This window comes from Pyxicephalus adspersus, chromosome 4 (genome assembly GCF_032062135.1).
Source record: "Pyxicephalus adspersus chromosome 4, UCB_Pads_2.0, whole genome shotgun sequence".
NCBI classification, from domain to species: Eukaryota; Metazoa; Chordata; class Amphibia; order Anura; family Pyxicephalidae; genus Pyxicephalus; species Pyxicephalus adspersus.
The window spans coordinates 127,768,738-127,780,827 of NC_092861.1; the positions used below are offsets into that span (position 1 = coordinate 127,768,738).

Consider the following 12,090-nt stretch of genomic DNA (forward strand, 5'->3'; position numbering starts at 1 on the left):
TCTATTACACAAAATGTTAGGCTTCTGGCCTTTGCCCACCAAATGCACTGAATGGTTTCAATAGAAAGGAGCAGTGGTGGGATATGGAAAGCCACCAATTTGATCACCAATTTGACACATGTGGGGGTAGGGATGTTAATAATGGAGAGCAGGTATTCCTACCCACTCTGTATAGACATTACACCGTGTTACCCAAAGATTTGTTGTTTTTTTTTATGCTGCTTGGAAAGAAGCTTTAGACAGGTGGTTAAAGTGGGCAGGGCAAGACTTGACAAATTTAGCATACCCAGTGATTGTTGCCAAAGGAAGCCGGTAACCCCTATAAATCTGCGAGCTTTCTACCACTCCCCCTTTACTTTGTTCTAAGTTTCTATTGACCACCCTCTTAATATGTCCCATTTTTTCATGGTCTCAGTGTTATGATGCAACTGTCCAGTGCCCCTGTATTGTGACCCAACCTTTCAGTAACCAACAGTGGTTACTGAAATGACCTGGGTGGTGCGCCCAGCTAAAAGGGACTGGGGAGAACACTGTTGCATATTTGCGTTGTTGTGATTTATAACATTCAGGCTGTGGTCCCCTATGGTGTGTTCACAGCAAATAATTGTTCATGATGGTGACTAAGCTCCCCTCCTCCTAGTATATTGAAGTTAATGTAGCATCACTTGCTTCAGAATCCAACACATGTAATCTGCTAATCACATATTTTATCAAGCACTGCTGTATTTTTTAGGTAGAAGTGTGGCTGTAGTAAGGCTTTTATAATGGGCATATTTTTCTGTCTTGTCCAAGAAGAGTTTTCTTAAGATTGACTCTAAGCTGTGTTCGGTAGGACAGTTTAGCTGTTATCTGTTCCCAATAGAGTTCTTTTAAAGTCTCCCGAATTCCTACAGCCACCTATTGCATGAAGTGCACTAACCATTGTAATGGCTGCACTGAAGTAAAATAAAGATGTTACAGTTGGGCAATGGCCGTTAAAATTAGAGTTTTTTTTTCCTTTTTTACTAGCATCTTAGTGTGTGAACTACAGTAAAATAACATTATAACATGTCTAAATTTTCCAGATTGCACTCTTGGATTCGCCAACGGCTTTAAGTATGGAAGAAAAACTGCAACAGAATGAAGCCCGTGTAAGTAGTTTTGAAAGGGTCTTCCACTATTTTCTCTGTGCAGAAACCTCTTTATAATTTATATAGAACAGCTTTTGAACTTGGGTGTAGAACACAGAACTTGGAGATTATTACTGAGAAGGCAGTGGCAGAGGTGAATATCAGCCGCTAGGATCTTCAAAGGTCGAGCACATTACTTGGATACAGCTAAGCATTCATTTTGATCTAAGAATTTTTAGCGATGAGAATTTATTAGCAATTTATCCTTTTGCAGGTATACTTGCTTTTCATTCTGCGAGATGCCTTCCTACTTCTAGACATTGTAATATTGTATATTATCATAAAATCACATTTATTTATACGCCACAGCAAATAAGGCTGCTGATGTGCTGTTTCTCATTTTAAGGTATAGCTGTTGATATAATTATTATACAGCAGACCTTCTTTTTGGAAGCTTTTAAAATGGAAATATGGGAATTTTCATCAGCAGCTTCAGAAGACTTAGCACTATCTTTTATTTTAAAGTAACTGTTGCGGTTATAACATATTGTAATTGTCATGTATGAAATATGTATACCAGACTGATTCAGGAACAAAGAAGCACAGTAAAGTAACCTATAGCTACCTACTGCAATTTGATTTGCCTCACTTTGGCTTCAGTTCATGGAAATGTAATCAGGTGCTCATTCATTTGCAGATTAAAGGTAGATACAGTTACACAAGGACTGTATATTCATATATGTGCATATGTGTCTCCTTGCTGCTTCCATTATTCTCAATGCAGTATAAGCTTACACACGAAGGCTTTAAATTTCTAAACTTACGCTACTCCTAAATTACTTGATTAAAGTTCCACAGTTTTGAACATGTTTCAAATGAAACCAAATCAACTCTGTTGTCTTTTTTAAAATCATGTACAAATTGGGGCTACTTCAGTCTATTTCTAAAGTTTTCTCTGTTATAGCATCAGATAAAACCCCAGTAACCAGCACTCCAGTTACCTTTGTTTGGTAGTCGGTAGCCCTTGTCATAGCTGCTGTTGGATTGGGTAATTGTAAAAAATGCGCAAGCATGATTCCCTTACCTGGGTTTTTTATTTGCTGTGAATTTAGGTCATTGTGTATTGAGGTCACTGGTATTGTTGATGGGTGTTTTTCCTTGCAATGCGTCTCCAGTGTCCAGGCTGTTTGCTGGGGTAGAGTAGTCTGTATTGCAATTTTTATTTTGCAAGGTGCTTTTGGTAAACTGTACTCACTGTTTTTCAGGTAGAAGAATTGACTAAGGAATGGACCAATAAGTGGAATGAAACACAGAACATATTAAAGGTAGACAAAGTAAACCTATTATTTAGTACTTGTGAGAAACTATTAAAATCACAATGTTTTGAGTGATGGAGAACAGATTATTCCTTACTGTTTTGTTTTATTAATGTATTATTTAGTTTTATTTTCACCTTTCTTTCATTAGTTAAGATGTTCCAAGGTCACATTGGATGTCTGTACCTTTGTTTTCTTTTTCCCATTGGTTGCAAATAAAGAGAATAAATAAAAAGAGAAAAAAAGCATGTGTTGCTTGTTCAGAATTTACTGGAGGCCTAAAAGTTTACATACCCGTATTTCTAGACCTGAGACCTTATGCCCATTTCACCTTTTCTAGAAGTGCTGCTGTGTACCTATACCATTTTGGAAGTAGGATTGTATATCCATATCATCTCTGAAGATACAGGGCTGTGTATCCATGCCAGCTCTCTAGAAGTGAAGCCTCGTACCCAAAACAGCCTTTCTGCACAGATGCTAGGCATTTTTTTTGCCCATACCAACCCTCCCAGAGAGACTGTGTGGCCATACCACCCTCCAGAAAAATGGCTGTGTACTTTTAAACCCTACACAAGAATAGCTGTGTTCTAGCTCCCTGGAGGTGGAAATTATTTTGTAATATGAATTTATATAAATTTATGCAAGACAGTATCCAATATGTATTAACATGTTATGTGTTTCAGCACTCTCAGGCTAACCAGTATCTGCATTGCCATATTTTACATGTCTTGTGCTGACATTGTGTCAGTCTGTGTGTTTGTCATATAGCACTGTGAATAGATCATAGCTATTTAGTTGTCGTTTCCATAGTTGTTGCAAGTCTACATTATACAGGTTGTCCCCAGGTTACATACGAGATAGGGACTGTAGTTTTGTTCTTAAGTTGTTTGTATGTAAGTAGGAACGGGTACATTATTTTAATAAATGCAATTAGGACAGATGTTTGTGTCATCATATTATTAGGCAGCATGGTGTTAGTTACTGTATAAAATCCTCACTGTGAGTTAATCACAAACACCGCAAAAAAAAAAACCTTTATGTAGAGTAGTCATTCATTACTTTCTGGAGCAAGCTGTGCTTTGATATGCAAAAAAAAATATCAACTGCAAAGTTTGTCTTGGTCATTAAAGATTTTCATGAGGTTGCAGAAGAGCTCAGTCCTGAAGATCACCCACAACCTCAGCTGTGTTTATCAAATAATTGCTTCTGTAAGTCATGCAACCCCCCCCCACCATCAAGCCTCTGTTCTGCACACAAGCAAACAAGGAAGCCCCGCTCGTATTTAGGAGTCATCCTTGTCGGATGTCCTTAACTCGGGTACTACCTGTAGTGTCTCAAAGCAAAACAATACAATGGTCATTTTTACGCATAGTGTACCCTTTTTTATGCACTGTATACTGTGCATGGTAATTCTAACCGATGGTTGGTCCTGGTAAACTTTATTCATCAGGTATGTCATTTGTAGAGTAAATTTGTTTTAGACATAAAATAACTGGGTACTAAGAAATCTTTCTAAAAATTAGTTTTTTTTATAACATGTGGTATGTTCTTAATATGCTTCTTGATCAGGGGATTAGTAGTGAGGATGTTTCAAATTTGGTACAATTACCCTGAATAGGTGCGTGATGCTGATTTTACTGTGTAATAATTTTACTTGTGTCTGGTTTTTGCTTTGTAAAGTATTTAAAAAGTAAGGTTTCTCTGCTGAGGGGTCTGACTCTCTGGTATGTCTTTTTTTTTTTCTTCTATTTTCTTTTTGTATGTTTTTTTTGCTGTATCCTCTATTCACTAGTCAATTCCTTGATAATTTTGCTTGTAACTCAAAATCCCCCCGTGTTGTATAGCTTCTTCTTAAGTTTTGGCTGCATGGGATACTATCAATTTGAGGTTTTTGGGTGGGCACTGAAAACGTAGAGGACAGTGTTTTCAGTAGTGAAAGAAAAAAAAAAAAAAAAGATTGCTGTTTGATTGTCTTATTGTCCTCAATAGCCACAAAAAGATGAAAGAAGGGGATTTTCTAAGAAATTATAGTTCAAAGTGAATTTCAAATTGATTTAATTGACTTTAATAATGTCAAAGAATTCTTGTAATAGGTACAGAATGTTAATACGTCATTAATGTAACTCCATCAGGCTAGGATGTGGTGTCAAAATTTTAACATTATTTTATCGACAAATAGATCTTTCCCAAACACCTAAGTAGAGTTTGTAATTTAAAGGGGTGCATTTTATCCCCACGGCAAGGCCCTCTGAATTTGGAGATGAGATGAAACATGTCAGGAGCCAATACATTTCTAATGTAACCTATGGCTTTTTGTTTCTCTACATTCCTCACTATATATTCACATGTACCCTGATGATGGTAATGTACCAGGTGAACTCTGTATAGCTTCAAATCTTTGCTTTTTGAATGTATGAGCATATCGACTAGTAAACCTAACTACACAGCCTATCCCCCCCGTTTTCTATTAAGAACTTTCTATGTGCATATTGTTAGTGGATGCCCTAGGTTGTTATATTTTCAATAGATGTACTGTGATTCTTGGTGGGAACTGCTATCCAACCTTACAGAACATTATAGAATTTATTGTGCTTTATATATAAATGTATGTATGTATGTGTGTGTTTTTTCAATGGGTTATGTATTGGCATTGCAAGTATATGCTAAAAGTACAGAGCATAATCTGCCAGGACATAGCAATGTAACATGGCTCAGTACATAATGAGAGAAAAATTTAGCAAACGAGTGGCATTTAATGTGTTTAGCTTGCTCCATGCGAGAAACAGAACAATTGATGCAGTTTTTATCTTGGTTATTCACCCCAGTAATCTGATGCTAGATAGGATATGTATCGAGATAAGTGCTCAATCCATAACAGGATGCCTCCACTTTCTTTCAAATCACTTGTCATTATTGATACGTTTCTCAGGCATTGTTTGAATTTCTTCCTACTGGCTGCAATCTCTTAAGCCCAGATTGACCCGGTGAGTCGTAATGGCACAACGAGAACAAGATGAGAAAGGCAACCTTGCCTGCTTCTTTAGAATGGGGTATTATATTGAGCAGCTATTAGCATTGCTGTTTAGAAAAGCAATTTTCAAATTGCTTCTGGATGCAAGTAGAGGAAATTTCACACAGAGCTCCTTCAAGCATAAAGAGTTTTTTTTTCTTTCATGTTGTGAAGAATGTTGACAAGATAGTCTGTATGTATTCACTTAGAGCTTTGTTATAAGATCCACACGGGACAGGGGATATCGAAATAGCTGACACACATAGACTGACGGTCTAGTCATTATGGCTTTCATTAAGTGACAATATTTCTTCGTGTAGCTTATTATGTGGACATCACTTTTATTGCTGATATATGAGGCATTCCTTTTTTTAAATGTATCTTGATTGGTTGTCAGACTACTACATAGATATCTGAACTGAATAAAGATGTGTACTGTCTGAATAAAAAGAATTCTTCCAAACTGTTCTGGTATATCCATAAAACAAGTTTTTGCATGTAGATTTATCCAATCTGTTTTAGGCCTCCTAATTTATTAAAAGCTAGACAATTTACAAAGTACTTCTATTACTTTTTTACTTAGCTAAGCTGTAGGGTTCATATTTGTCCTATTGTATTGGTGGTTGGCTGCCTCGGACAGTGCAGTGTCTCTTTTGCCAAGTTAATAGGTGGAATTTGGGCGAACATCCACCTGATGTTTGTAGTCTTGACCATTGATTTTGAAAATCACCTAAAGGACCAAAACTCTATGTGCATGATTAACAACTTTCCTTTTTTTATTTAGAAACAATTTATAAATTGTTATTAAGTTATGAATGGGTGCCTTCACAGATACTCATTTACTTAAGAGGGTATCAAGCCATTTGTGGCCAACCAGCAAAAATGGTATACTTTTTAATCACATGTTTTTAACTTTGTTGCTACTCACATATTTACAGGTTATGGCAAAGATGAATTTCCAGAGGATACAGCCTAAAAAATGTATCCGATATGGGATGTCAGAGAGGTTTATGGAGACCATAAAGATGTTCTCCATATTCTTCCAGTGTTACCTGTACTTAGCAATGTAACATGAAACAGGCCTGGCCTAAAAATTCTTCAGTGCTGGAGTGACCGTACAAGACACCTTGTGCTGTCCTCACAAACCCCACTGTTGAAACTGGCCACTGTCCCTAGTGACTCCTCTCCATGCCAAGATAAGCTCCCCCGAACATTAACTCCCACCTTGTAGAGTGTAAGCTAATCGCGGAAGGGTCCTCTCCTCCTGATGTGTCAATGTCTATATTTGTCTGTCATTTGCAACCCCTATTTAATGCACTGCGCTGCATAATATGTTGGCGCTATATAAATCCTGTTTAATAGGTCCCTGCTTTCAAGTTTTTGGCAGGTGAATTAGAGGGAGCAAGGGGGACATAGAGTTCAAGGGGCTGCGAAGGGACATGCAGATCGGTATGAAGATACATTCCAAAGATATGTCCATCCCATTGCCCATGTGTACAGGGATTTTTCAGTCTGGCTGAAAATTTAAAAAGTCTTAAGGGAAAAAATGTCTGAGCAAGACTTGGAGCAGTGTTGCGACTTGTTACATGCACATACATACATCTGTTGACGCGCTTTTGTTTGCATCAGACCTGCTTTTCTTTCCATTAGTATGTGGGGATACAGGTCAGAATAAGGTCAACTACCGGTCACATGCACATGTCAATACAATCTGAACAACACTGGAGTTACCCCAAACTGATGTAAAAAATAATTTAAAAGAAACCCCATAAACACAGAATGTAAGGATGCCTGTCTGTTCAGGACAGTAATTCAGCCCTTATTGGCCTCACTTGGTAACTGTACTAGCAAGTCAACTAGACTCTACAGAAGGGGATCTGTCTTTCAAAACTTTTTTACTTTAAGAGTTAAAAAACATATTACACGATGGGTTGCTAGTATCTTATTAATGGTAAATGCTTTGGGGTTTTTGTCATGAATTGAACTTATCTGGTTAAGAGTCACTGACCTGTAACACACTGAAATGACAAAAGGCCAATCAAAACAGATCCCTTATTCCTAATATTACAAAGTTACATTTAGGATTTTCTAGGTTACATAAAGCTACAGCCGTGTTGCTGTTTATACCTTGATACTATGAAGTGTGGGAATGTGGGTAGAGGTTATGGCCGCTGGTTCAAAATAAAAATCTCTTTGCAAATGTTGGATGAAAGAAATAAAAACAGTTACATGCCATGTGTCCTGTTTTTATATTCCAGAGCACTAATTCAAACCTAATGAAAATGATATTACTTTATTTGAGCAAAAGATAAATTACATATTCCATTATATTAAATTTTTTTTCCAACTATTTTAATTTGCCCAGCATAGAAAATACAATAGTTATTGCTTCTTCTGAATCTCTTTAAATCCCAAACCTAATGAATAACCCATTGGAAAGGTAATTTAGCAAATTTGCCCAATTTTGCATACAAAAATTATTGGTTTCATTATATCCCACAGTGGCGCTGTATTAATGAGTGTGACGAAATGCAAATTTGTGCTAAGAAATGCACTTAATGAGAAGATCACACGGAATTGGACCCTCTTCCTTGTCATGAGAGGCTCAGATCTCATTTTAATATCAATTAGTATGTCGTCTCCAGCAGTCGTAGATAAGAATAAAACTTTTAAATATTATCAGCTTATCGGAAGTTTAGATTTTAAAAGTTTTAAAATAGCTGAACTCTACCTTAACCTTTCTTATTGGATATTTGTAGATTGTTCTTTCCTATGGAGGAACTCTTTTAACTAAACATTATGACCTCCACATAACAAACATTAGAAGCTGTAACAGGTATATCATCCAAATTTCTTGTCTGATGGACAACTAAGATCGTCCAGCCAACTCCTTGTTTGTGCCATCCTGGTCTTCCTCTTTCAGCTTTTTGCTGTCTGTGTTGTCAGTCGTTTAGTTTCAGCTACATATTTTTCTAGGGTGGTCTGGGGAAAGAAATAAAGGAGGTTTTAGCTTAGCCCAGAGCTCGGTGTTTAAATAAGAGTGATTTCCGTAATGTCACAGAGTAAAAGAATACAGGACCAAGGTACAGTAGAAAAGATGAGACAGAGGTTTGATGGTTCTTTTAAGGTGTTGACATTCTGATTTAACCATTAACGTTTAAGGTATTTATGTAGAAATTTGCATTGGAAGGAATTTTTAGGCACCAAAAATATGAAAAAATTATTCTTTTATTCTCGTAATAAAATATAATGTTAAAACAGTGAATGTGTGTACAATAAAACAATATGTTTCGATTGCATAGTCTCACATAGATAACAGTATCGGAGTCTCACACATGTAAAATTTTCGACGCGTTTCGTGGACATGTCTGTTTCTTAAGGAAGTAGTTGTGGAGACCTATCAACATAATGCATTTGTTTCTGTATACCATCACATTAAACATTTACTTATTGATTTTACAGAAATAAAGAAGTACTCACTAGTGGCTTGCAATTCACATCAAACAACACTATTAGTGGATACCTCCTCCAGATTTTGCACAGATATCTCAGTAGAGGGGAACAGTAGCAGTGTAGCAGGATGCCAGATCAAAAAGCTTAAGACAAAATGTAGAAGCAGGTATACCTGCAGATATCCAATAAATACCAGGTATTTATAAAGCAACATTTGTCAAATATAGCCCCCAGTCATTTTACATATCTATATCAGTAGGGGTCAATGTGTCCATATTTTAATGGAGAGAATAAAAGTTATATTTTTTCATATTTTTGGTGCTTAAAAAGTCATTCCAATGCAAATTTCTACATACATACTTAGATTGTTATCTTGGATGTGGCACCTGATTAGAATTCAAGTTAAAATGAGTGAGTTATCAAACTGACCTTAAACAAAACAAGAAGTTGACCATTAACCTAATGGTTTTCATAAATCTCCAGTCATGGTACCAACAAGTCCAAATAGGCATGTTTTAAACTTTATAGCCCATGCTAGCCTATGTCTGGCAACAAAATTCATGGGAGATTGGAGAAAGCAACCTGTAGTAACAGGTGACAAGCTCTCTGCCTTGAGCTTTCCTTGCTTCTTAAGTGAAATTTAAGGGATTTATTGTTCCACAATCCCTCAAGCTACAATTGCCAATTAATGTTTGTCCCAGGAAGTTGTCAACGTGTTCTGATTCTTCTGACGGGAATTGGCTGAGGTAATTTTTCCTTCATCTGACTGAGCTGACGGACCAGCTTGTAAAGTAGGAAAACATATATTTGTAATGCCCCCTTGTAATTGGGTTTTTGGGTGACGTGCATTTTATTGCAGCTCCAGTAATTTGCAGTCCTTTGGCTAAAGTGCAAATTGACTGACCAGGCCAATGGAAAATTCCTTTACTTGACTTCCCTCTGTTAGGGACAGAGTATTTAGATTTAAAGGCCCTGATTTATGAAAGCTATCCAAGGCTGGAGAGAATACACTTTCATCAGTGAACCTGGGTGATCCAGCAAATCTGGAATAGATCTGGTCCAGGATTCAAAACGTTTGGTAGTATATAGCTTATGATTTTTAAAAATCCATTCCATGTTTTCTGGATCACCCAGCTTCACTTTGAAAGTGTATTCTCTCCAGCCTTAGAGAGCTTTCATTATTATTTAGAAGAATGGTTTGTCTTGATCTTGATCGTCTTGCTCAGCATCCCAATTTATTTACAGGGCAACTTGCATTTCTCCTCTTTCTTGCTCCATGGTTTTTGAGTATGGTCCTTTTGGGCCTACTTTGACCTAACCTTGGCATTTTTTGGCATTTATTGTAGCCATTGCTTATTAAGAGAATTTTTTGAGCTGCAAGCTTTTCCTGCAAAGTATCCTTCCTCATATCATTCACAAGTTGAAGGTAGTCTTGAAATCCAGGCCTTATATATTCCTGGGATTGCTTCCTATTTTTACCCCATTTAGCCAGTTTTGGTATGTTCTAGCTTGTTTGAAAGTTTCTGTAGAAGGTTATGTGGTTGTTTACTCTGCTTAATCAAGGTTGCATGCCCCTCATTTTTGGGAGATTTGGGTATCCCACGTTAAAGACTATGAGTCAAATGCCCTTTAAAGAACCATGAAGTAGATAGATGTGTTATATTTTTTGTAATATCCTTTTCTCCAGTAGTTTATTGGAGAATTTGGCTCTCTTCCCTCTTTCTGTTGTGATGCTTTTGTTGTTGTTGTTGTTGTGTTTTTTTTTTTTGTGAAACCTGTTTCCCTGGTCACCATTTATTACAACTGAGCTTTAAGCAATGCAGAGGTAGAGCCTCTAAAGGGATCTTGCTCCTTTTTTGTTTTGCATAGTGCCCAAACCTACCGTAGACTGCTCTATACCCACACATTGATTGCTGCAGTCCTGAGTCCTCCAAAGTAATGCTGTAGTAGAGCATTTTACTGCAGGTTACAAAAATCCAATCTTTTTCATGATTATATGTTTTATTGGTAATCTACTTCTAAGAATTCTAGTCTGGCTATTACTCACTGCCTTTATAACTTTCCAAGTCACTGACCCAGACCAAGAAAACAGATTTAAAAGATTTAGAATTAAGATAGAACGGATTCTAATGCAACAGCTTCAACACATTATCAAAAGAATTACATAGTATTGTAAAGTATTACAAGGACAGGCATCAGAAAGATAGACAGAGGATAAAAAAGGTCAGAAGCAGCATCCTTTATATTCTTTCCTATGGAGTTCACATTGCATTTTTACATTTTTTAATCTTCTTTTATGTTCTGTTTGTAAAAAACAAAAACAACTTTTATTTATGCATATATACCATTTGTTTCTGGTATCCACCAAGTTTGGTGTAACTGTACCCAGGGGAAGCTGATTTTGGAGCCCTATAAATGACTCATTATGGGGCAAGGATGCAGGCATACACTGGATCAGAGAGATGCAGCAAAATCTCTTTCTGTTTCTTATGCCTGGACAGATGGGAGACAGATGTTGAGACCCAAAGATCTCATTCAGTGCATACCTAAAATTCCCCATCAACTTTGTTCTCAGTGCAAAAGACTGTCTGATTATAGAGAGACTACTGCCAACTTCTGCTTGAAAAATCAAACAAAAGTTGTTTCATCAAGAGCGCCCATTACATGAATGCAGACAAGTAAACACAGATTGCAGCTTAAATGTGGGAGCTGAACAGTGATTAGCTAAATACAGTGCTCAAATCTAGATATTTACAGGTCAAATGAGTTACTTACACAATCTCTGTTTGCAAAATATTGTGTGACTGTGTGTGTATGTATGTGTGTGTGTGTTCTCTCTCTCTCTCTCTCCCTATATATATATATATATATATATATATATATTCAATTTTGTTGGTATTTCAGCAGTTTAATTCCAGAGAATAACCTAAATGTGCAAAGGTTCCTGTTAGGCTGTTACAAGAAGTAGAAGTGACTGTTCAATAAAGGAAGAACCTTTTTTCAGGGAACAAGTAAGAACCTAATCACACTGATGTGTTCTGGTAATGTGCTGTAAAACACTTTAGCAAAATGCACGTTAATATTGAAGTGGTGGTATGTTGCAGTGACATTCTATGCACTAATAGGTTAGCTGCCATTGCACTTGCAATAGACATATTATAAAAAAAATAAATAAAAGGTCAATTTGTGCATTGCAAAGGTC

At 36.7% G+C, this 12,090-nt stretch overlaps 1 protein-coding gene across 3 annotated transcripts in view; it reads left to right on the plus strand.

Annotated features, from left to right (window-relative positions):
- The window catches only part of KIF16B (kinesin family member 16B), a 196,429-nt gene that overhangs the window by 37,607 nt on the left and 146,732 nt on the right, over window positions 1-12,090 (plus strand). For all 3 annotated transcript variants that reach the window (XM_072409599.1, XM_072409596.1, XM_072409597.1), the window contains exons 11-12: window positions 1,065-1,130; window positions 2,375-2,434. In XM_072409599.1, the coding sequence (XP_072265700.1) occupies window positions 1,065-1,130; window positions 2,375-2,434 (126 nt within the window). The remainder of the gene's footprint in view (window positions 1-1,064; window positions 1,131-2,374; window positions 2,435-12,090) is intronic.